At 37.9% G+C, this 23,650-nt stretch overlaps 2 protein-coding genes across 3 annotated transcripts; one reads left to right on the top strand and one right to left on the bottom strand.

Moving 5' to 3' along the window:
* Nucleotides 1-376: 376 nt before the first annotated feature.
* On the bottom strand, nt 377-5,709 carry LOC135767221 (uncharacterized). Of its 2 annotated transcripts, none has more exons than XM_065276883.2 (2): nt 5,415-5,709; nt 377-4,166 (listed from the first exon to the last, which is right to left on the bottom strand). In XM_065276883.2, the coding sequence occupies exons 1-2, from the start codon at nt 5,497-5,499 to the stop codon at nt 2,935-2,937; spliced, it is 1,317 nt and encodes a 438-aa protein (XP_065132955.1). In that variant the 5' UTR covers nt 5,500-5,709; the 3' UTR covers nt 377-2,934. The 2 variants fall into 2 exon arrangements, with proteins under 2 accessions (XP_065132955.1, XP_065132956.1); XM_065276884.2 differs by having other exon boundaries at nt 5,439-5,709.
* A 509-nt stretch (nt 5,710-6,218) lies between these two features.
* Nucleotides 6,219-20,926, top strand: sharpin (SHANK-associated RH domain interacting protein). Its single transcript, XM_065276885.1, has 9 exons — nt 6,219-6,504; nt 6,952-7,126; nt 8,141-8,227; nt 9,958-10,099; nt 10,295-10,385; nt 10,464-10,779; nt 11,520-11,620; nt 18,899-19,009; nt 19,096-20,926. Exons 1-9 carry the CDS (start codon nt 6,337-6,339, stop codon nt 19,120-19,122), a joined length of 1,218 nt encoding a protein of 405 aa, XP_065132957.1. The 5' UTR covers nt 6,219-6,336; the 3' UTR covers nt 19,123-20,926.
* The last annotated feature ends 2,724 nt before the right edge of the window (nt 20,927-23,650 follow it).

Here is a 23,650-nt window from a genome sequence, read left to right as displayed (position 1 = left end):
CACCTACTGCACCGGCTGTGCAACATCACGACTTTGTGTACTTCAGTTTTATAAAGAGAAGAGGAGAAATGTAACCCCCGCCTCATCTTCTCACTAATCTGTGTCAGAACCTTACAGGTTGTGTTTGTTAACATATGCTAGTGCACAGTGAACTAACACACAATTGTATTGACATTAAGAAAGATTAACAAATGCAGATAAACTATATTGCTAATTGTTAGTTCAAGTTTATATTAGCTAATGTCAAAAAAAAAAAATTAAATGAAAATTTATTTATTGAAGTATCAAACACAATCTTACAACAAAATGGCATTCAAAGACTTTAAGATGCAACAAAGAGACTACAGGTGCTTTCATATACAAAAAATAAAAGTAAACAAAAATAAACATAAAATAACAAAAATTAAATAAAATAAATACACACACAATAAATAATCAAACAAATCATAAAAGATAAATATTATTTAATTGGTCATTATTACAGCATCACAACAAGTTAGGTTTGTCGAATAAATTTAACAGAATTTCAGCTTTTATATTTTTGATAGTTTTAATAAATTTTTCCAAAACTATAAAAAAGTTAAAAAAGATTTTAAACAAATTACAATTGTGGATAAACTAATCAGGGTATTTTCCGATCATTCCATATGCTTGTTCAAAGTAAAAACTGGAAAATGATTCATCTGAAGAAGGAATTGAATTGATACACTTTCTATATTTAGTTTCTTTTTACTTATTAAAACTACATTGTAAAAATGAAATAGAGAAAAACTTAAAGAGCACCTATTTCATTGCTAACAAACAACATTATTTTGTTTATTTGGTATAATACAATGTGTTTTCGTGGTTTTTGGTTAAAAAACACATTATTTTCAACATACCGTAAATTTTTGTAGCTCCAGATTTCACTGTCTTCCTGAAATGTATGGATTTGAAAAGCTGTGTTCCTGATTGGCCAGCTAATCTGTATGTTGTGATTGGCCTGAATACCTCTGACGTCAGCTGGAATGTGAAGTTACAGAAGTTAATTTACCTGCTGTGAGTCCAAGCGAGAGGAATTATGATAATGTCGGTCTTCTCTACATCACGAATCCCATGAAGTAAACTGTTGCATACAATCCGTGTTTGATGTAGTCCAAGAAAAGAGATTTAAATTGGAGATGATAACTCGTGTCATCGTTTACTTTGCTCTATTTTCCCATTTTTTTGCTACCATTGATCTTACCTGCATTTGCAAAGGTTACCAGCGGGGGAGCAAAGATGCAGAAATGGCATCTTTAGCAGGGCATTAGCCAGATATAGGCCGTTTTATACAAGACTGCAACCTCCGGATTGAGAAACGGCCATACAGTACCATTATAAAGGGTACGTTTTATACAGGTCAATCATTTTTTAAGGCCAGTTAAGCCTGTTAACAAGCAAATAAACACTGTTGGTCATGTACTTTTCAGTCTTTGTCTGTCTGTGCAAATATTGAATTGGTGCATAAGAAATATTGAAATTGGCGCATTTTATTAAAAAACAAAACAAAAAAACTGGCAGTCAGATTCTGTCATGAAATATCAAACATCATGCAAAATCATGCAAAACAAAGGACCATTTTTCTTTATTCTGTGATGCCATATATTTTTATTGAAATCCCATATAAATATTTGTTTTTTGCCTGATCTCTCTTGCTTTATAAAGAATAGTACACATCCCACACTTTCTTTCAGTGTGTAAACGCTTGAACAGAGCTGTAATCGATTGAATAAGCTCACTGAAGAAGAAACACTTTCATTATTAATATTCAAAGGGTCATATACACAACACATGCACAGGATTAAGTTACAATATGAAACACATCACACATAATTCATACATTGAATCTACTGTAAAGGTTGACATAGTACTCCTGTTCTAATTTTGCTCTGAGATAATTGCATTTTTGCGAAAGACTTCTGATAGAAATCAAATTCAAAGTGATGATCAAAACCTACACTGAGTTTGAACTGTTTGACGTGAGGGGTTGCTTCCAGGTTGTATAAGTTGGGTAAGAGCACCATCTGGTGGATAATAGCGGAAATACAGATTGTCGGAAAAACTCTTCATTGTCATGCTGCGTTCATACCAGCCGTGGTAGAGGCGTCAAGCGCAAGTGATTTCAATGTTAAGTTAATGTGAAAACGCGCTGATGTGCATTTGGAGGTCTCGCGGCGTTAAGTGCGGCACGGTAGACGCGATTCCGCCTCATTTGCGCGCCTAGTTCGCGCGAGTTGAGCGTTGCCGCGGCAAACGCGCTAGTTGAAAAATTTGAACTTTGGTGTAAAAACATGCCACGTTAACCAATCAGGAGTTTGCTCTTGCAGTGACGTGATTACGGAAAGCGAGCAGAGTCGCAGAAGTCCCTCCCATGACGCGAATTTCTGTGTGAATGTCTCGATGACTAATGCTACATACAAACCAAACGTGGGGCATCGCGTTACTTGCTCTAGATTTATCGCAGGATTTAACTTCGTGCATATGTGAATTTTTCGTTTGAGTTGAATATTTTCAACTTGGGCGAAGACGCGTTTGAGGCGAATACCGCTTGTTTTCACGGTAAACACACCGCCCATATCTGATCGCGTCTTTGCATTTACTTTGTATGTAAATGTATGTATGCAAATCGTTGAACTCGCGTCTGGTGTAAACCCACAGTTAAATTTCACTCGTGAATGAAGCGAGTAAACTCAAAATGTTCAAGCGGCAAACTAGACGCGGTAGACGCGATTTTGACGCTTTAAACGCGGCTGGTGTGAACCCATGGTCAGGGAAGCGCTTTCTTTTAATTGACGAGTTGGTGGGGAAAGAGTTAATGGAATCAGCTCTAGACTGTGCGAAAGGGGTTTTGGTGAGTTACAGCTTTCAGGCATGATGGCCATTTCGCTCAAGAATGAAGATTCATGCAAGTTTTTAGACTTCTGTAACCTGTGAAACACTTCCCGCACCGCTGTCATTTGAAAGGCATGTCACACTGTTCTCCATACTGTGAGTTCTCACATGATTTTTAAGGTTTCCTTTATGTGCGAAACCCTTTCCACATTGAGGGCACGTAAACGGCTTCTCGCCGGTGTGAATTCGCATGTGGTCATTGAGGTATGCTTCACGTGTGAAACTTTTTCCACAATGGGGACATAAAGAAGGCTTCTCTCCAGTGTGAATTCTGATGTGCATAGTAAGGTTTCCTTTATGCGTGAAGCTTTTTCCACACTGAGGGCAAGTGAAAGGCTTCTCTCCGGTGTGAATTCTCATGTGACGCTTCAGGTATCCCTTGTCTCTGAAGTTCTTTTGACAATGATGGCACGAGAAAGGCTTCTCTCCAGTGTGAGTTTTTGCATGAGCCTGAAAACAGACTTTACGAGCAAAACCCTTTCCACACTGACGGCACGTGAAGGGCTTTTCGCCAGTGTGCATTCTCATGTGAACCAGAAGATTTTCTTTATGCGTGAAACTCTTTTCACATTGAGGGCACGTATAAGGATTTTCTTCTGTGTGAATTCGTTCGTGGATCTTTAGGTTTCCTTTATAGGCAAAACCCTTCCCACACTGATAGCACGCGAAGGGCTTTTCTCCAGCGTGAATTCTCATATGACACTCGAGGCTTTGCTTATGTGTGAAACTCTTTTCACACTGAGGACATTTGAAGGGCTTCTCTCCGGCATGAAATCTTATGTGTTTCTTAAGGTATCCTTTGTGTGCAAAACTCTTTCCACACTGAATGCACGTGTAAGGCTTTTCTCCAGTGTGAATTCTTATGTGTTCATTTAAGCTTTCTTTACGCGTAAAACTTTTCTCACACAGTTTGCATATAAAACGTTTCGGCCCAGTGTGGCTTCTTCTGTGATCTTTTAAGCGTCCTTTATGAACGAAAGTCTTTCCGCACTCGTGGCACGCGAAAAGCATCTCTCCCATATGAATTTTTATGTGTTCCCTAAGACTCCCTTTATGTTTGAAGCTTTTTCCACATTGAGGACAGGTAAATACATGGCTGAATACAAAACTTTCAGTTCTAGTTTGTGAGGAATTGTCTACAGTCTGTGAAGAAGTCAATGATTTTTCTCCAGTTAGGAAATGATGAGGCGTCTCAAACTGATGCATCTCCTCCGCTTCATTCAGGTTTTCTGTTTTCAGGTCTTCTATCAGGTCTAAAATAATAATAAAAAAATCAATCAAACAAGTGAATCCAAACTTTATTGAAGTACTACAGCAGACATAAAAAGTAACATCAATGTGATCTTTGAGTTAATTCTGAAATTCTCAACTTATTCAATATGATAGATAAATGATTGTGATGGAAAGATGGTCTCACTAGAAAAAAAAATGTGGGACGTTTGGCATTACATATTTAAAACAATTATTTCTTAGTCTCAACCTAAACTAATCTTGCCAAAATATAAAGCGCTGGAAAGCTCTCAGATTGAGGTTTTCATACTTCATCACCATTTTGCAAAAATGATGTAGTAAGTGTAATTTTCTAAAATGTCACGGGCCAGCAGGTGGGCCCAAGGTGTATCCTATAAACCTGAAATAATCTTAATAAAACAAATATATTGTTGAAAAGCTCTATATATGTAGTTTTCATATTTCAAAACCTTTTTGCATGAATAGTAATGCAGTGACATTAATTTATTAATTTGTGACAAGATTATGCAGCAAACTGTTGGCACCTACTGGCAGTTGTTGGTAAAACCGCTAAAAGTGTGACAGAAACCAATTTTTTTATGATTTTAACTTGAAATTTGGCCTAGTTAAGACTTGTGGCTTTATTTTTAAAAACATTTTTATTTTTCTTAATAAATGTATATTGTTATAACTATACTAAACTAACTTTTAATTTATATTTACAACTCCAAACACTTCAGTGAAAAATTATAAAGTGTGTTCTTTAAAAAGAGATCAAGATTTTGATTCTAGACCAAAAAATGCCTAAGTTATATTAATTTGAAGGTGCACATCACCTAACCTCCACACTCAAGGGGGGGGGGAGTTGAGAGTTAAAGGGTTAAATCAATAACTTAATAATTGTTGATCTATATTACATTGGTTGAATAAATAAACAATAACAAGAATTTAAATCACGTTAATAAATCTAACAAATGGACTTGATAAAAGTAAACATTATTTAAATATTAAAATGGACTTTGAGAAAATTAAAAAGCCACGGCCACTCGGCTACAATTAGTAAACACACCCCAAATAAAAATCATTAAACGGATTACATAATGGATTATACAATTAATAGCCCATCAATAAAGATAATTAAACTTATAATAAGAGACGTCACCAAAAGCTCCTATTTAACAGTATGATCGTTTATGAATTCTGGTCTCGAAGTCTAACAGTTACTTTATAATTGTTTTACTGCTTTACGATTTCCAGAAATTTAAAGTGACCTGTTTTTTCCTCGGTGTATTCACTTTGTATGCTGCTTAGTTCTGGATAACTCGAGTCTTCATTCTCCTCCTTAATAATCTCCATATTCAGTTTTTTTGTCCCGTATTTTTTTCTTTTCCAGTGCTCCCAATGTTCGCTTTACTTATATAAATCATCACTCCACATTAGGCGAATACTACGACAATAATCTACATTATATTCAGAATATTTAGAAAACAAAAGGTGACAATTGGTTGAACATTTGACAATCCTTAAATACTGTAGCGCTCAAAATGCAGAAGCCTTCAGCGACGCGGCCCTGGTGACGTCACAACAAAATAGGGTGAATAAAAGTCCTATTAATCCATTCTAAAATGAGAATATGCATAGGTCCCTATACTAACTATATTTATGTATAAATATATATTAAATACGATGCAAATATATGTTTTATACACGTTTATTTTAAACCGATGCGCACTGAGAAAAAACTCGAAATTCCTCCACATTCTAACTGTGAATATTTTTACTTAAATATTTTATTGCTATGAAATTTGTAAACGTAATTGAACTTTAAAATTTATGCTTTGAGGTTGGAAGTGGCACGTAAGAATTTAAGGCAGAAGTTTATTAATGTGTACTATAAATTGCTAATATCTACCAGAAGGGTCACGCGAATTATTATATATATATATATATATATGTGTGTGTGTTTCTTCAAGATTTTTTAAGTTGTAGACAGATCAGTCTGTTATATTCCTCCGAAGCCACGGAACTGCATGTTAGAGTAATTTACCGCGGGGGAAATAAATATCAGACGTACCTGCTTCCTGTTTTGAAACGGACTGCCCATTTCTCATAAAGGCAATGATAATAATAATAATGATGATAATGATGTAAACGCGGGTTTTGGAGCTGTACTGATCTGATCCTGCTGTAAGCATGTCGGTGAGCTCGGGTTGCAGTACGGTGCTGATGTCGGTGCGGGTGTCGGTTCGGCCGCTGCGCGTGGGCTCGGACTCTCTGCGGCTGCAGCTCAGTATGAACCCGAGCCGCGCGGGACTCTTCATGCTCACACTCAGACACAACGACCGCGGAGGTCGCAGCGTGGTACAATGGCATTACCTTTATCAAATCATAACTGTCTTTCAGTCTATCATGTTTTATTCCAGCTACTTGGCTGTCTGTCTGACTGAAATATTCCCAATCCTTATGACAAATAACTATGGTTTAATAAGAGTAACAGTGTAGTACGCATGTTTTTACCACAGTGAGCTTGGAGCACTTTAGTCAGAGAAAGGTAATGTGTGGTTACTACTGGTCTTTTACTACAAATATGGATAAACTATGGTTATTTTTGTCAGGGACATCTCAGTGAACCTACTTACAGCCCAACAGTACAGTTTATTTGATAATAAGAAACTCTCAATGTGTCCATTTGACATGATGTTATACTTAAAATTATTCATATAATTGGCTGAATGAAGCTGTTTTTATAACTAACATTGAGAGTCGTTAAGCAGTATTAATTCAAATAATCTGTTTTCTCTCTCTCAGTCTTTAGCAGAGTTTGATCTTCGCTCTGTGAAGTACGAGATCACATCAGCTCGATGTCATGAACTGCATCTCATTAAGCCACCGCACGACTCCCTCACATTTACCTTCCGAAGTGAGCAGGAGGCTCAGGAGTGGGCTACTGTCATGATGTCATCACTGAGAGAGGCACACCGAGGTCTGACACCTGTTCATCATTACCTGTAATGTAAAATAAGCGACACTGTGCAATAACAAACTTCACAGCTTGCAGATAATATTTAAACCACTTTCTCGTAATTTTTTTTAAATGTCTTGTTAAAATAACTAATAAAATACCTTGATTTATATACATACATGCATAAATACATACATACATAAACACAGAGACACTGTACTGTGTAAAAGTCTTAGGCCACCATGCTATCATTTGATTTGTTGTTTTTGCAATTGTATATATTGTCTCTTTATTAGAATACAACCAGAAAATACAGGTAATGTGTATGTAGTATTAAAAACAGTATAGAAGTATAAGCTGAAGTGTATTTAGGGTAAACTCCCGTTCCACTTGAGCAGTAGCAGCTGCAGGATCTCTTAAACCTAAATGAAATTAAATCCTAAATGATTTCAGGACTTCAGTCTCCTCAAAAAAGCTCAAGATGTGTTTCATGCCAAGAGAGGTCACACTAAATACAGACTGATGCCTGAAGAAGACATTTAGTTCTCTAACAATTGTTTTGTTTTTAATTTTGTGTAGGCTACATATTTCCTGTATTTTCTGTTTGTATCTTAAAAAAGAGTGAAAATTAATATGGTTGTACATTAAAACTTTGCTAAAACAACAAAGCTGGTGATGGTAGCCTAAGACTTTTGCACAGTACTACTGCATATATATAAGAAAGGTTAAAACTTAACCATGAAGCCTGACCTCTAAACCTAACCACTAATAGGATGGGCGGGTCGTGGCCTAGTTTATATGCAGAGATCACATCTAGACTATGGGTTACCATACATTGGCCACTTTTGCTTTTCTTTTACTTTAATATGGTGTGAGCAGATCATACGAAATAACATTGTATGAATTCAACATCCTTTGCTAATTGAAAAATTGTTATGAAATGTCATGAGATTATGTTGAAGTTGTCTATTTTTTAACTTTTATCCTTGTTAAATCAAGACATCACATTTTCATTTACTCTTGTCTTTCTGATAGTTGCCAGCATTCTGCATCCTACACATGATGGACAGCAGTATAAGAAGTGCGGCGAAAAAAACTCAACCATGTCCATGTCAACGAAAGGTATGTGTGCTTTTTTCTAATGAAAGGACAGGCTTGATTTGATCTCGGTTTTGCTTGATCATATATGTTTATGAATTATAACTGTCTATACTGTAGAGCTTTTATTTAAATTTAGAGTGTCATCGTCTGGAAACAGTGCATGAAAAATCTAACTATTGATTCTCTGATTCAGATCAGATAGGTCTCATCATCTGAAGTCTGTTTTTAAAATGTACAGTTTTTATTGCATAGAACTGCTCAATACAGCTCACTTTTGTGTTTTTTCCCCACTGTGTACGGTTCCTAGTACCTGTGCTCGGTTAAGAAAAGCCCATAAGCTAAGAACTCCCTTAGCTAGTACTCTCAATGAAACATGGGTTGCAAGAAAAAACGAAGCGTTCACTTAAGGAAACATAATGCTGTCATTAAGTATTTACCCTTAAATGCTAAAGTATTCCCTTAAATTCTGCTATGCATTGGTACAAAATCCTTATCCCATTTTATCTTAAAAAATTACCATAACAGGTCTGCTTTAACAGGTGTACAAAATGTAGGGTGGCCATTCGTGCCAGTTCCGCCGGACACGTCCCGAACATGTTTTCGCGTTCGTTCTCCGGAAGTCTCGTTGGTCGATCGCATACGTCATCAAGGTTTAATATTTCGGGTTTAATTTCAGAACAGCAACCGTTACATTTCAAGGTAAGAATGAAACTACAATGATTGTATGTCTTAAAAGAAGTAAATCTTAATTTTCTAATGTATTGTAACTGAAATGTGATGATGTATGCGGTCCAGCAACGCGACTTCTGGAGAACGAACCTGAAAACATGTTCGGGACGTGTCCGGCGGAACTGGCACGAATGGCCACCCTAACAAAATGCCCCCAAAAGATGAACATTCCTGTCAGTTCTTTGCATCTTAAAAACGTGCTTTTATTACTGTCAGATGAGATTGTGAGACTATACCCCAATAAGTCATGTTTAAATGCTGTTTTCACAACTCTTAAGCAACTAAAATTAGTTGTTGTGAAACTTAAACGGATCTCAGTTCAGAGAAACGGCCGGTCCTGTCACAGACGGCGCTCTTCTGTGCACGCGTGCATGCTCTGTTCTGATTGAGTTCAGCTGAAGGCGGGAGGCGCTTGCTGTTTTTTGTTTCCCATGTAAAGAGCAGCTTGCGTGGTGTCTCCTGCATCTGCCATGCTGTCTTTTAACTGTCTCTAGCTAGCGAAGTTAGATGAGGTTGACTCACAGCACTCAACACGTGTGCATAATATCTAGCAACGTCATGTTTGAAGATTTGTGGTTTGCTGCTTCACCCATACACTTTGTCGTTTATGTACATCATCTCTTGCGCTTGAAACCTTCCCCACATTTATTGACGGATCTAGTTTATGTAAAACTGTTATCCAGTCATAGCAGTGTGTGTTTACTTTGAGTCATCAATGCGGCCCGCCCATCAAAACTGAGCATTTCTTGACCCAGCCTCAAAATCAGGGTACAAAATAGCATAGTATTTATGGCTGTTAATAGGTTTTGAATGTAAAACCATGCAAACATCATTAGTAGACCCCAGATCACAGTATAAAACAATAAAATGATGATTCACAGCACCTTTTTACAAAATTAATGTATATGACAGACCTTATTTTACATTGTCTAACAGTCCTTTGTCAAAAATCGAATTGAATCAATTTGCACATTTCATCGTATTATATTATCATTATTATGCCTGTGTTCTGCCTGCTTTAGAGGAGTTGTGTATCGAGCTTTCTCGAGCTATAGAGGCTGGAGATACTGGTGCAGCAGAGCGGTACGCCTCAGATCTCGCCCAGCATCAGATAGCACTGACTATTCAGCCAACTCCAAGAGAAACTGAGGACGGGGAGATAAGGTATCGTCATGCTTTCCTCATGCAAGATACAACAATTATTATAGAAAGTTTTATTTAGGGTGTGGAATTTATATCAGTGACATCCTGTGTTTTATTCTACTTGCTCTTTAAAATGTTTTGTTTTTGTACAAAACTATTTTGCTAAATAAGTTAATTGGTGGAATGTCTCTGTCCCTTTCCTGTTTGTATTTTCAGTTTAGCTGTGGTTGTAGAGGATGCATCGTCATCTTGTTGTGTTACAGTAAAAATCCTCCCCCATATGACGGTTTCCTCTTTAAAGCAGCAGGTATGAAAGGTTGTGTGATGTCTTTCTGTCTAAGTGATTTACTGATCATTAAGTCTTCTGTCTCTGCTTCTCTTGCAGATGTTTCTCGAATATGGTTTTCATCCCAAGGTGCAGCGTTGGGTCATCGGACAGTGTCTGTGCGCAGACTCCCGTTCCTTAGCGTCTTATGGCGTCTGTAGGGACGGTGACACAGCATTCCTCTACCTCCTGACTGCCCGTCACGCCTCCCTCAGTCGTCAGCTGTGCCGGCAGGACCAGGAGAACGCCGTCCTCATGCTGACACCAGCAACAAATCCCACAGCTACTCACACACCAGCTAGCAGCAGCAGTCCCATTAGCCATGACTGGAGAGGTTACAGTACGCTACCTCCTCGATTTAGTCACAGCAGCTCAGGTGAGCTCAGTAATCTTGCCTGAGGATGAATTAAATCTGCTTCTTTTCACAATCATTTCTCGTGTGTATTTTAAGCATTAATTTTTTACTTATAACATGCAATTTGCATTTACACAATTTTTTTTTTTTTTGATTTTACACAACAAAGTAATTTTTGGGTCCTGATAAAGCTAACTTTTGTAAACTGCATTTCAATGTGTTTTTCCAAAACAATGGCGTTTTCATTTCTGTATAAATTACATAAACACAAATGTGTGAAAATGTTGATGCCATGTGCATGCATATATTGCATGTTGGGTCTACGGTTCAGTACCAGTACATCACAACAATGGCAACCTACAGGTAGGGCTGTCACAATGATTAAATAATCGTATCATCGTGATTGTTTGACCTCATTGTGATGATTTCAGATCACCGCAGTGATTGCACATCTTTCTAAAAAACACAAGGGGGAGCTGCAGCACCCGTTTTAACGAGATCACATGGCGCTCCTTAACTGACATTGTAACGCGATACATTGCAAAGCCATTGAATACAGTGAAATAAACCACATTAAAAGAAATGCTGCAAAAATTATATAGATTTAGAATATAATAAAAAATTTGACAGAAGCTAAATGTAAACATTGGTATTTAATCTATCAGAATTTGGCCTGAACACCTGAAAATAATACAATTATAATAATGTGTAAAATCAGTATTTGATGCTTGATTGTTTTTTTCTTTTTTCGGGCTGAACAGGTGGTAGTGGGTGTGGCACAGAGAAACCCAGGGTTAGTGACATCATTAACCTTGATATTCTGCAGCCCGGAGGGTCCAAACTGAAATCAATTAACACACAGGTAATGCATATATTTACAGATTGTTTTTAAATTAACACAAATAAACTAGATAGAAAAGTTTGAAGACAAACTTTATGTTGGCTTGACAAAGCCTAGCCTGAATGTTTAAAACAGATTGAGAGAAATTTAAAACAAGTTTAGTTTAGTATTATAACTTTCCGTAAACATGATACCAAAAGTTACCATGTTAGCATGTTTAGCACTAAGTTAGCATGATGCTAACATGAATTAGCATGAAGCTAGCATGATGATAACATGAATTAGCATGAAGCTAACATGATGCTAACATGAATTAGCATGAAGCTAACATGAATTAGCATGAAGCTAGCATGATGATAACATGAATTAGCATGAAGCTAACATGATGCTAACATGAATTAGCATGAAGCTAACATGAATTAGCATGAAGCTAACATGATGCTAACATGAATTAACATGAAGCTAACATGATGCTAACATGAATTAACATGAAGCTAGCATGATGCTAACATGAATTAGCATGAAGCTAGCATGATGCTAACATGAATTAACATGAAGCTAACATGATGCTAACATGAATTAGCATGAAGCTAGCATGATGTTAACATGAATTAGCATGAAGCTAGCATGACTTAGCATGAAGCTAGCATGATGCTAACATGAATTAGCATGAAGCTAACATGAGTTAGCATGAAGCTAGCATGATGCTAACATGAATTAGCATGAAGCTAGCATGATGCTAACATGAATTAGTATGAAGCTAGCATGATGCTAACATGAATTAACATGAAGCTAGCATGATGTTAACATGAATAAGCATGATGCTAACATGAATTAGCATGAAGCTAGCATGATGCTAGCATGATTAGCATGAAGCTAGCATGATGCTAGCATGATTAGCAGGAAGCTAACATCATGTTAGCATGATTAGCATGAAGCTAACATGATGCTAACATGAATTAGCATGAAGCTAACATGAATTAGCATGAAGCTAGCATGATGCTAACATGAATTAGCATGAAGCTAGCACGACGCTAACATAAATTAGCATGAAGCTAGCACGATGTTAACATGAATTAGCATGAAGCTAGCATGATGCTAACATGAATTAGCATGAAGCTAGCATGATGCTAACATGAATTAGCATGAAGTTAGCATGATGATAACATGAATTAGCATGAAGCTAGCATGATGTTAACATGAATTAGCATGAAGCTAACATGATGCTAACATGAATTAGCATGAAGCTAACACAATGCTAACATGAATTAGCATGAAGCTAGCACGATGCTAACATGAATTAGCATGAAGCTAGCACGATGCTAACATGAATTAGCATGAAGCTAGCACGATGCTAACATGAATTAGCATGAAGCTAGCACGATGCTAACATGAATTAGCATGAAGCTAGCACGATGCTAACATGAATTAGCATGAAGCTAGCACGATGCTAACATGAATTAGCATGAAGCTAGCACGATGCTAACATGAATTAGCATGAAGCTAGCACGAAGCTAACATGAATTAGCATGAAGCTAGCACGATGCTAACATGAATTAGCATGAAGCTAGCACGATGCTAACATGAATTAGCATGAAGCTAGCACGAAGCTAACATGAATTAGCATGAAGCTAGCACGATGCTAACATGAATTAGCATGAAGCTAGCACGATGCTAACATGAATTAGCATGAAGCTAGCACGATGTTAACATGAATTAACATGAAGCTAGCACGATGCTAACATGAATTAGCATGAAGCTAGCATGAAGCTAACATGAATTAGCATGAAGTTAGCACGATGTTAATATGAATTAGCATGAAGCTAGAACGATGCTAACATGAATTAACATGAAACTAGCATGATGCTAACATGAATTAGCATGAAGTTAGCAAGATTTATTATGAAATTAGCATAAAGCTAGCAAGAAACTAGCATGAAGCTAGTATGACTTAGCATGAAGCTAGCATAAGGCTAACATGACCAAAATACCCAACCCCCATGTCTATATGATGTTCGGATCCAGAGATATAAGGCTTTGTTTATTATGTTGCTAGGGTGCTCATATTTGGTTGCTAGGGGCGTGGCTTAATACCTTGATAAGAATCCTCAGAGACTGATTGGATGCCTGAGTAAAATGAGCCCACCCCCATGTCTCTGTGACACTGTGCTGCAAAGATATCCTTCTGGGCATTTTATAATGGCAGTCTATGGGATATGTTGCTAGGGTGCCCAAAAATGGTTGCTAGTGGCGTGGCTTAATAGCTATGAGATGATCCCTAGAGACTGATTGGATGCCTGAGTAAAATGAGCCCACCCCCATGTCTCTACGACACTCTAAAGTGAAGATATTCCATCTGGGACGTTTTTATTCCCTTATATGGGCATGTTCCTTGCCCCATTATAAGTCAATGGGGAAATTTGGGTGCCCCTTACACCCCAGGGGTGAAACTTACACCCCAATGTGAGGTATGTTCTCACAGTGCCTGTCAGCCTCTTCAAATGTGGTAACCCACAAGTTTCTACAAATTTCTCGCTTGCAGCTATGACCCGTCAAAGTTTGCCGCAATGTTAAGTCAATGGAAAATTTGGGGTGTTTGAGCGCCCCGTTTAGGAATTCGGTAGGTCCCATCAGTTAGAAAAGATATAGCATAAATCTACGTACCAGTCTTAAAAGTTTTGTAAAGTTTTGTGGGTGTAGCTTGAAAGCTCTAGGAGGAGTTACAGTTAGAAAAAGTGTGGACCAGAAGAATAATAATAATAATAATAACTAGATAGGTACATTTCCTGAAGAAAATGTGAGTGGTGCTTGCCGTGGCAAGTTCGGGGACAATTTATGATTATACTCCAAGCCAAAAGTAAAATGGTCCAACCCCCGTGTCTCTACGATGTTCTGATGCAGAGATATAAGGCTTTGTTTACTCTGTTGCTAGGGTACTGTATTTGGTTGCTAGGGGAAAAAATGGCATCCACTAGTGATTACCCTCCGAGTCACGAGTCAAACGGTCCAACCCCCATGTCTTTACGATGTTCTGATGCGGAGTTATAAGGCTTTGTTTACTCTGTTGCTAGGGTACTGTATTTGGTTGCTAGGGAAAAAAATGGCATCCACTAGTGATTACCCTACGAGTCATGAGTAAAACGGTCCAAACCCTGTGTCTCTACGATGTTCTGATGCGGAGATATAAGGCTTTGTTTACTCTGTTGCTAGGGTACTGTATTTGGTTGCTAGGGGCGTGGCTTGGGAGTGGCCAATGATGAGCCCAGTGATTACACTCCGAGTCACAAGTAAAACGGTCCAACCCCCGTGTCTCTACGATGTTCTGATGCGGAGATATAAGGCTTTGTTTACTCTGTTGCTAGGGTACTGTATTTGGTTGCTAGGGGCGTGGCTTGGGAGTGGCCAATGATGTGCCCAGTGATTACACTCCGAGTCACAAGTAAAACGGTCCAAACCCCGTGTCTCTACGATGTTCTGATGCGGAGATATAAGGCTTTGTTTATTCGGTTGCTAGGGTGCTCAAATTTGGTTGCTAGGGGCGTGGCTTGGGAGTGGCCAATGATGTGCCCAATTGTTACACCCCTAGTCACAAGTAAAACATTCAAACCCCCGTGTCTCTACGATGTTCTGATGCCGAGATATAACTGTTTGTATTTTATGTTGCTAGGGTGCTCAAAAGTGGTTGCTAGGGGCGTGGCTTAGTAAGTCTGTAAGGATCCTGAGAGACTGATTGGATGCCTGAGTAAAATGAGCCCACCCCCATGTCTCTATGACACTGTGGTGCAAAGATATCCATCTAGGCATTTTATAATGGCAGTCAATGGTATAGGTTGCTAGGGTGCCCAAAATGGTTGCTATGGTAACCTTACACCCCATTGTGGGGTACGTCCTGACAGAGTCTAGCACCCTTTTCAAATTTAGTAACCCACATGTTTCTATGAAATCCTGGCTCGGACCTATGACCCGTCAAAATTTTTGCAATGGTAAGTCTATGGGATTTTGCCCCATTGACTTTTCATTGGGACACTTTTGGGCACCTCTTACACCCCAGGGGTACAACTTACACCCCATTGTGATCTATGTTTTTACAGAGCCTACCACCCTCTTCAAATTTTGTAACCCACATGTTTCTACAAAATCCACGAGCGGAGCTATGACCCGTCAAAGTTGGGCCCAATGTTAAGTCAATGGGATTTTTGGGGTGGTTTTACGCCCCCCTTTCGGAAATCCTGCACCCGATCCCTTATAAAAGTCATAGCACACCTCTCCTCAATAATCCGGTCGATTTGAGCCCTCTTTCATGGGTCTATAACAAAGCGTGCGGGACGAGTTAATCGCCGAAAAAAGTGTCCGGATGTAAGAATAAAATATAATAATAATAATAACTAGATATTAAAGTTTGAAGACAAACTTTATGTTGGCTTGAAAAAGCGTAGCCTGAACGTTTAAAACAGATTGACAGAAGTTTAGTTTAGTAGGCTATCTGGCAGTTAGTATGTTTAAGTATGAAGTTAACATGATTAGCATGAAGCTAGCATGAAGCTAACATGATTAGCATGAAGCTAGAATGATGCTAGCATGATTAGCATGAAGCTAGCATGATGCTAGCATGATTAGCATGAAGCTAACATGATGCTAGCATGATTAGCATGAAGCTAGCATGATGCTAGCATGAAGCTAGCATGATTAGCATGAAGCTAGCATGAAGCTAGCATGATGCTAGCATGATTAGCATGAAGCTAGCATGATGCTAGCATGATTAGCATGTAGCTAGCATGATGTTAACATGATTAGCATGTAGCTAAGCATGATGCTAGCATGATTAGCATGAAGCTAGCATGATTAGCATGTAGCTAGCATGATGTTAGCATGATTAGCATGTAGCTAGCATGATGCTAGCATGATTAGCATGAAGCTAGCATGATGCTAGCATGATTAGCATGAAGCTAGCATGATGCTAGCATGATTAGCATAAAGCTAGCATGAAGCTAACATGATGCTAGCATGATTAGCATGAAGCTAGCATGATGCTAGCATGATTAGCATGAAGCTAGCATGATGCTAGCATGATTAGCATGAAGCTAGCATGAAGCTAGCATGATGCTAGCATGATTAGCATGAATCTAGCATGATGCTAGCATGATTAGCATGAAGCTAGCATGATGCTAGCATGATTAGCATGTAGCTAGCATGAAGCTATCATGAAGCTAGCATGATGCTAGCATGATTAGCATGAAGCTAGCATGATGCTAGCATGATTAGCATGAAGCTAGCATGATTAGCATGAAGCTAGCATGATGCTAGCATGATTAGCATGAAGCTAGCATGATGTTAGCATGATTAGCATGTAGCTAGCATGAAGCTAGCATGATGCTAGCATGATTAGCATGAAGCTAGCATGATTAGCATGAAGCTAGCATGATGCTAGCATGATTAGCATGTAGCTAGCATGATGCTAGCATGATTAGCATGAAGCTAGCATGATGCTAGCATGATTACCATGTATCTAGCATGATTAGCATGAAGCTAGCATGATGCTAGCATGATTAGCATGTAGCTAGCATGATGCTAGCATGATTAGCATGTAGCTAGCATGATGCTAGCATGATTAGCATGAAGCTAGCATGATGCTAGCATGATTAGCATGTAGCTAGCATGATTAGCATGAAGCTAGCATGATGCTAGCATGATTAGCATGAAGCTAGCATGATGCTAGCATGAATAGCATGAAGCTAGCATAAAGCTAGCATGATTAGCATGAAACTAGCATGATTCTAGCATGATTAGCATGAAACTAGCATGATTCTAGCATGATTAGCATGAAGCTAGCATGATGCTAGCATGATTAGCATGAAGCTAGCATGAAACTAGCAAGATTAACATGAAGCTAGCATGAAGCTAGCACGAGGCTTGCATGATTAACATGAAGTTAGCATGAGAATAGCATGATTAGCATGAAGCTAGCATGATTTAACGTGAAGCTGGCATGATTAGCATGATGCTAGCATGATTAGCATTAAGCTAGCACTATTTAGCATGCAGCTAACAAGATTTAACATGAAGTTAGCATGATTTAGCATGAAGTTAGCAAGATTTATTATGAAATTAGCATAAAGCTAGCATGAAACTAGCATGAAGCTAGTATGACTTAGCATGGAGCTAGCATGAAGCTAACATGACCCAAAGACCCAACCCCCATGTCTCTATGATGTTCAGATCCAGAGATATAAGGCTTTGTTTATTATGTTGCTAGGGTGCTCAAATTGGTTGCTAGGGGCGTGGTTTAATACCTCAGTAGGAATCCTAAGAGACTGATTGGATGCCTGAGTAAAATGAGCCCACCCCTATGTCTCTATGACACTCTGGTGTAAAGATATCCATCTGGGCTTTTTATAATGGTAGTCTATGGGAGATGTTGCTAGGGTACCCAAAATTGTTGCTAGGGGCGTGGCTAAATAGCTTTGGGGCGATCCTAAGAGACTGATTGGATGACTGAGTAAAATGAGCCCACCCCCATGTCTCTACGACACTCTAAAGTAAAGATATTCCATCTGGGACGCTTTTATTCCCTTATATGGGCATGTTTCCTGCCCCATTATAAGTCAATGGGAAATTTTGGGGGCCTCTTACACCCCAGTGGTATAGCTTACACCCCATTGTGATGTATGTTCTTACAGAGCCTGTCAGCCACCTTAAATGTGGTAAGCCACAAGTTTCTACAAGTTTCTCACTCACAGCTATGACCCGTCAAAGTTTGTCTCAATGTTAAGTCAATGGAAATTTTGGGGTGTTCGAGACCCCCGTTTAGGAATTCGGATGGTCCCATCAGTTAGAAAAGATATAGCACACTAAGTCAGACCAGTCTGAAGGTCTGTGGAAAATTTGGTGCATGTAGCTTGAAAGCCCTAGGACGAGTTAGTTGCCGAAATTTTGGGGGGAGAAAAAGAATAATAATAATAATAAGTTTAATAGCAATAACAATATATTGGCTTTTTCAAAGCCAACATAATAATATCCCTGAGCAATAGTAATAGTGATGCTTTGCATAAATGCAAGCACCACTAATAATAATAATAAGCTTAGATCGAAGAACAGTATGTTGGCTTTGTCAAGCCAACATAATTACTGTAGGCTTATTTATTTACAGTCCTTTGGTCACTTGCATAAACTGCTTAATTCCTTTTGGTCTTATTTAAAACCAAAATGTAAGACTAATTGCTAGTTGGTCAGGCTATACAAAGACACACCCTGAAATGATTAATAAATAAATACATTTCTCTTTCTCTATGTGTCTGTTAGTTGGGGTGGTCCTGCCCTTCCTGTACATTTATAAATAAATCCACAAGACCAGGCTGTGAAATCTGCAGCGCAGATCGACCCAACCCTCCCAATCACAGTAGCACTCATCCGGTATAGTAGAAGTTAACACTTGCTCATATCAATGACTGTGCTGGTGTTAGAAACGCTAATATGCCTTTTTCTTTTTCTGTTTTTAGGAAAAAGTAAGAAGATCTGATCAGTAAAAGTGGGTTGTAAATGCACAAGAATATTAACAAACACAAAACTCTAAACTCACATTCATACACACCTCAACCAAACCCAGTAGCCTTGAAATGATAACCCTCAGTTTCTGTTTTTCAGTTTGGTGTTTTTCAGTGAAGCTTAATACTTTCACTTTCTTAAAACTTTTACTAACCTCACTTGGTTATCCAGTTGTTGCCACCACAGAGAAGTTATTGGCAGACAATATTTCAGGTTTATCAAGATTACAGAGCCTGGCAAAAATGTTTATTTTTTTTTACATCAAGAGTTGGAGAGGGTCTTGTTTTGTTGATAGGAGAGTCAAAACAAACACATTTTAAACTATTTCCAGCCAGCTCCAGCATTGTTTTTATGATTTTCATTTGTTCGCTTTTCATAACCTCTCCAATATGTGTAGGTTTATTCAAAAGTTTTACATTTTTGTAGAGGATCAGATTCAAAACAGAGATCAAAACGTACACGGTTTTTTTCTGTGTTTGGATCAGTGGATGTTTCAGTGTTTTATAAGTTGGGTAAGAGTGCCACCTAGTGGATAATAGTGGAAATATGAATTGCTGTTAAAACTCGTCATTGGCAGGGAAATGTTTTCTCTTAATTGATGAGATAACTTGTCTATAGTGGGGAAAGAGTTAAAGACTTTCTCTTTAGATGTTTACCGTGTTTGATGCAGGTCAATAATTGACCCTGGTATACATAGTTCATAAAATGCATCAGTTTGGGTTAAACGACTTGCTGTCAGTTAAAATGTATTATTCATTTAAATAGTAATCCATTAATGCACTCTTTTGCAAGGTAGTGTATTTTAGACATATCTCCTCATATAGATAATACATGTTTTTTAATGTCAAACATGCATTTTCAATTGGCCCGACCTGTTTGCAGGTGGTAGGTCATTTGTGGTGTTATGAGGTTATTAACAAATTTAATTGCTTTGTAATTTAAGTCATGTTTTTTTTTTAAATGTTAGGAATCTTACATAGCCAATGTTCTTGCCAATTTCACATCGGGACAAATATCATTTAGATGTATTAGGTTTTATTTATGTTCTCTTTGGACTGTAGGTGCTAAGTTTTACAGTCCTTGTCAGAATTGTTGGCACCCTTTGTAAATAGGAGCTGAAATAAATCTGCATTGTTTATTCTTTGATCCTCTCATTCAAAAACAAATTAGCATTGGTGCACAATGGGTTAGTTAAGATCATTTGTTATGTATTTTCCAACCTCATCAGATGTGGATGGAAAAGCATGAAATAAAAGGGGGGCCAATAATTGTATTGGAGATTTAAAAAAAAATATGATGAGATTTCACCCCATTTTCAATTGCGTCCATTTCCATTAAAGTTACAATTTACTTTTTTTAATAAATGATGAAGAATGCAGATTTATTTCCACAGCATACTTTACTCATAAGAGTGACGATCATTTTGGCCAGGACTGTAAACTGTAACGTTTACTTCATTCTTCACTAAAACATTGTACAAAGGCCAGTATGGTTGGTCAACTGAAGGTTGAAAAAGCTGAGTGAAATGATGATAAATGCATGTGATGTATATTTTCCTTAATCTAAATGTTTTGTAAATGTTGTTCACGTCGGGAACACGGCTACATTCAGACACAGGGTTATGAAGTGCATTTATTTTTATATATAGCATATTATTTAATGAAACGTAAAAGGAATTCAATATTTGTTTATTGTAAATGTTTGTGACTCTGCACCTAAAACATGTAGGCTACATGCATTTCACCATGGCACTGATGTAAATAAACATGAAGCCAAAGCATAATCTTAAGCGTCAATCCTTTTACTGTTAGGAATGGAAAATTCCCATAATGGAGTTTGTTCTTTCTTGTGATGTTAATTTTTACCTGCCATGGTTTAAAGCTATTATAATGGGATATATGTAAGGCAAGGCAAGGCAAGGCAAGGCAAGTTTATTTGTATAGCACATTTCATACACAGAGGTCATTCAAAGTGCTTTACACAGAAATGAGAAAACAATATATAAAAAAGAAAAAGAAAAAGTAAAAATAAGATTTACACGATAAGATCACAATAAAGACAAAGATACATGAGAATTTAAAATAACAATTAAAGAAAATAAATGTGATTTTAATAAAACAGTTTAAAATGTTAAAAAGAATAAAACAGGAGTAAAAGTGACTTGAGTTAAAGGTGCAGTCAGTGTGAAGCAGCACAGTGCTCATTCAGTAAATGCAGAGTTAAACAGATGTGTTTTTAATCTAGATTTAAAAGTGTTTACTGTTGAAGCACATCTGATCTCTTCTGGAAGTTGATTCCAGCTAGAGGTGGCATAAAAGCTAAATGCTGACGCACCTTGTTTTGAGTGAACCCTTGGTATTTCTAACTGACCGGATCCTAATGATCTGAGTAATCTGTTAGGTTTATATTCAGTTAGCATATCTGTCATGTATTTGGGTCCTAAGCCATGAAGTGATTTATAAACGAGTAACAATACTTTAAAATCTATTCTAAATGTAACAGGAAGCCAGTGTAAGGACCTGAGGACTGGAGTGATGTGCTCAGATTTTTTGGTTCTGGTCAGAATTCTGGCAGCAGCGTTCTGTATGAGCTGCAGCTGTCTAATGGTCTTTTTGGGGATCCCCGTAAGGAGTCCATTGCAGTAATCCACCCTGCTGGTGATGAAAGCATGAACAAGTTTCTCTAAGTCCTGTCTTGAGACAAAACATCTAATTCTGGCAATATTTCTGAGATGGTAGTAAGCTGATTTGCTTATCGCTTTCACGTGACTACTGAAATTAAGGTCAGACTCTAAAATTACACCAAGATTTCTGACTTTATTTTGTGTCTTTAGACCCCTAGAGTAAAGGTATGTGTTAACTTTGAGAGTTTCATCTTTATTTCCAAATACAATGACTTCGGTTTTGTCTTTGTTTAACTGGAGGAAGTTTTGACGCATCCAACAGTTAATTTCATCAATGCATTTACATAGAGAGTCAATGGGGCTGTAGTCATTGGGTGACAGGGCTAAGTATATCTGGGTGTCATCTGCATAGCTGTGGTAAGCAATTTGGTTCTTTTTCATTATTTGACCAAGTGGGAGCATATACAAATTAAACAGAAGCGGTGCAAGAATTGAACCCTGTGGGACTCCACATGTCATGGATGTCCACTCAGATTTATGGTTACCTATGTTCACATAGTAACCTCTTCCTTGTAGGTATGTTTTAAACCATTTGAGAACCATCCCAGAGAGCCCTACCCAGTTTTCCAGTCTATGTAAGAGTATGGTGTGATCTACTGTGTCAAAGGCAGCACTAAGATCTAGTAGCACCAGCACTGATATTTTACCTGAATCAGAGTTTAAGCGAATATCATTTATTATCTTTATGAGCACTGTCTCTGTGCTGTGATGCTGACGGAAACCAGATTGAAAGTTGTCCAGATAGCCATTTGAGTTTAAGAATTTGTTCAGCTGATTGAAAACAACCTTTTCAACGATCTTGCTTATAAACGGAAGATTTGAGATAGGTCTGTAGTTGCTAAGTATGGTTTTGTCTAGGTTACTCTTTTTTAGGAGAGGCTTTACAACTGCTGTTTTTAATGACTCTGGAAAAGTGCCTGTGATCAGAGAGGTGTTTACTATTTTTAAGAGGTCAGTTTCTAAGCAGTTAAGCACCTTTTTGAGAAAAGATGTGGGGAGAGTGTCAAGGCTGCAAGTTGATGCTTTAAGATGTTGTACTGTTTCTTCCAAGGTTTTTATATCAATTATGTCAAATTCTGAGAGAATGGCTAATTTCTGAGGTTGTTGCAATGATATCTGACTGACCACAGTACAATTTGAGGTCGTATTGATTGCCATTTTGATATTACTGATCTTCTCAGAGAAAAACTTAGCAAACTCATTGCATTTGTTGTCAGAGAGCATTTCACTAGGAACTTGATTTGGGGGGTTTGTTAGTCTCTCTACAGTAGCAAAAAGAGTGCGAGTGTGGTTTATGTTGTTATTTATAATATTGGAGAAGAAGGTCTGTCTAGCTGTGCCTAGTTCTACATTGAAAGCACGAAGACTGTCCTTATAGATGCTATAATGTACTTCAAGTTTTGTTTTCCGCCACATACGTTCAGCTTTTCTGCAAGTTCTTTTCATGTGCAGTACTGCTGTTGTGTTTCTCCAGGGTGCTCTACGTCTGCCAGTGATCACCCTGACCTTAACTGGAGCTATACCATCAATAGCATCTTTAACTTTTATGTTAAAGTTTTCAAGGAGAACATCAACAGAGTCTGCGGATATGTTTGGCAACATTGACATAGCATTCATAAATACCTCACTGGTGTTCTCATTTATGAACCTTTTTTTGATATAGACAGATCTAGCATCAGTGGCAGGACAGATCAATAAATCAAAGTAAACACAGAAATGGTCAGATAGCGCTTCATCCTTGATTACAGTGGATGAAATGTTTAGACCCTTGCTAATGAGCAGATCAAGAGTGTGTCCCCGATTGTGTGTAGGACCTTGCACGTGCT

This window comes from Paramisgurnus dabryanus, chromosome 6, assembly GCF_030506205.2.
Source record: "Paramisgurnus dabryanus chromosome 6, PD_genome_1.1, whole genome shotgun sequence".
NCBI lineage: Eukaryota > Metazoa > Chordata > Actinopteri > Cypriniformes > Cobitidae > Paramisgurnus > Paramisgurnus dabryanus.
The sequence above is the reverse complement of the archived record's forward strand: the minus strand, read 5'-3'. Positions and strand labels throughout refer to the sequence as shown.

Coding starts and splice junctions, on each gene's coding strand:
- LOC135767221 (XM_065276883.2), bottom strand. CDS start 5,499: ATGGAGATTATTAAGGAGGAGAATGAAGACTCGAGTTATCCAGAACTA. Junction 4,167..5,414: donor ATACACCGAGGAAAAAACAG/GTCACTTTAAAT, acceptor TTATTATTTTAG/ACCTGATAGAAGACCTGAAA.
- sharpin (XM_065276885.1), top strand. CDS start 6,337: ATGTCGGTGAGCTCGGGTTGCAGTACGGTGCTGATGTCGGTGCGGGTG. Junction 7,127..8,140: donor ACTGAGAGAGGCACACCGAG/GTCTGACACCTG, acceptor TCTTTCTGATAG/TTGCCAGCATTCTGCATCCT. Junction 10,100..10,294: donor ACTGAGGACGGGGAGATAAG/GTATCGTCATGC, acceptor TTGTATTTTCAG/TTTAGCTGTGGTTGTAGAGG.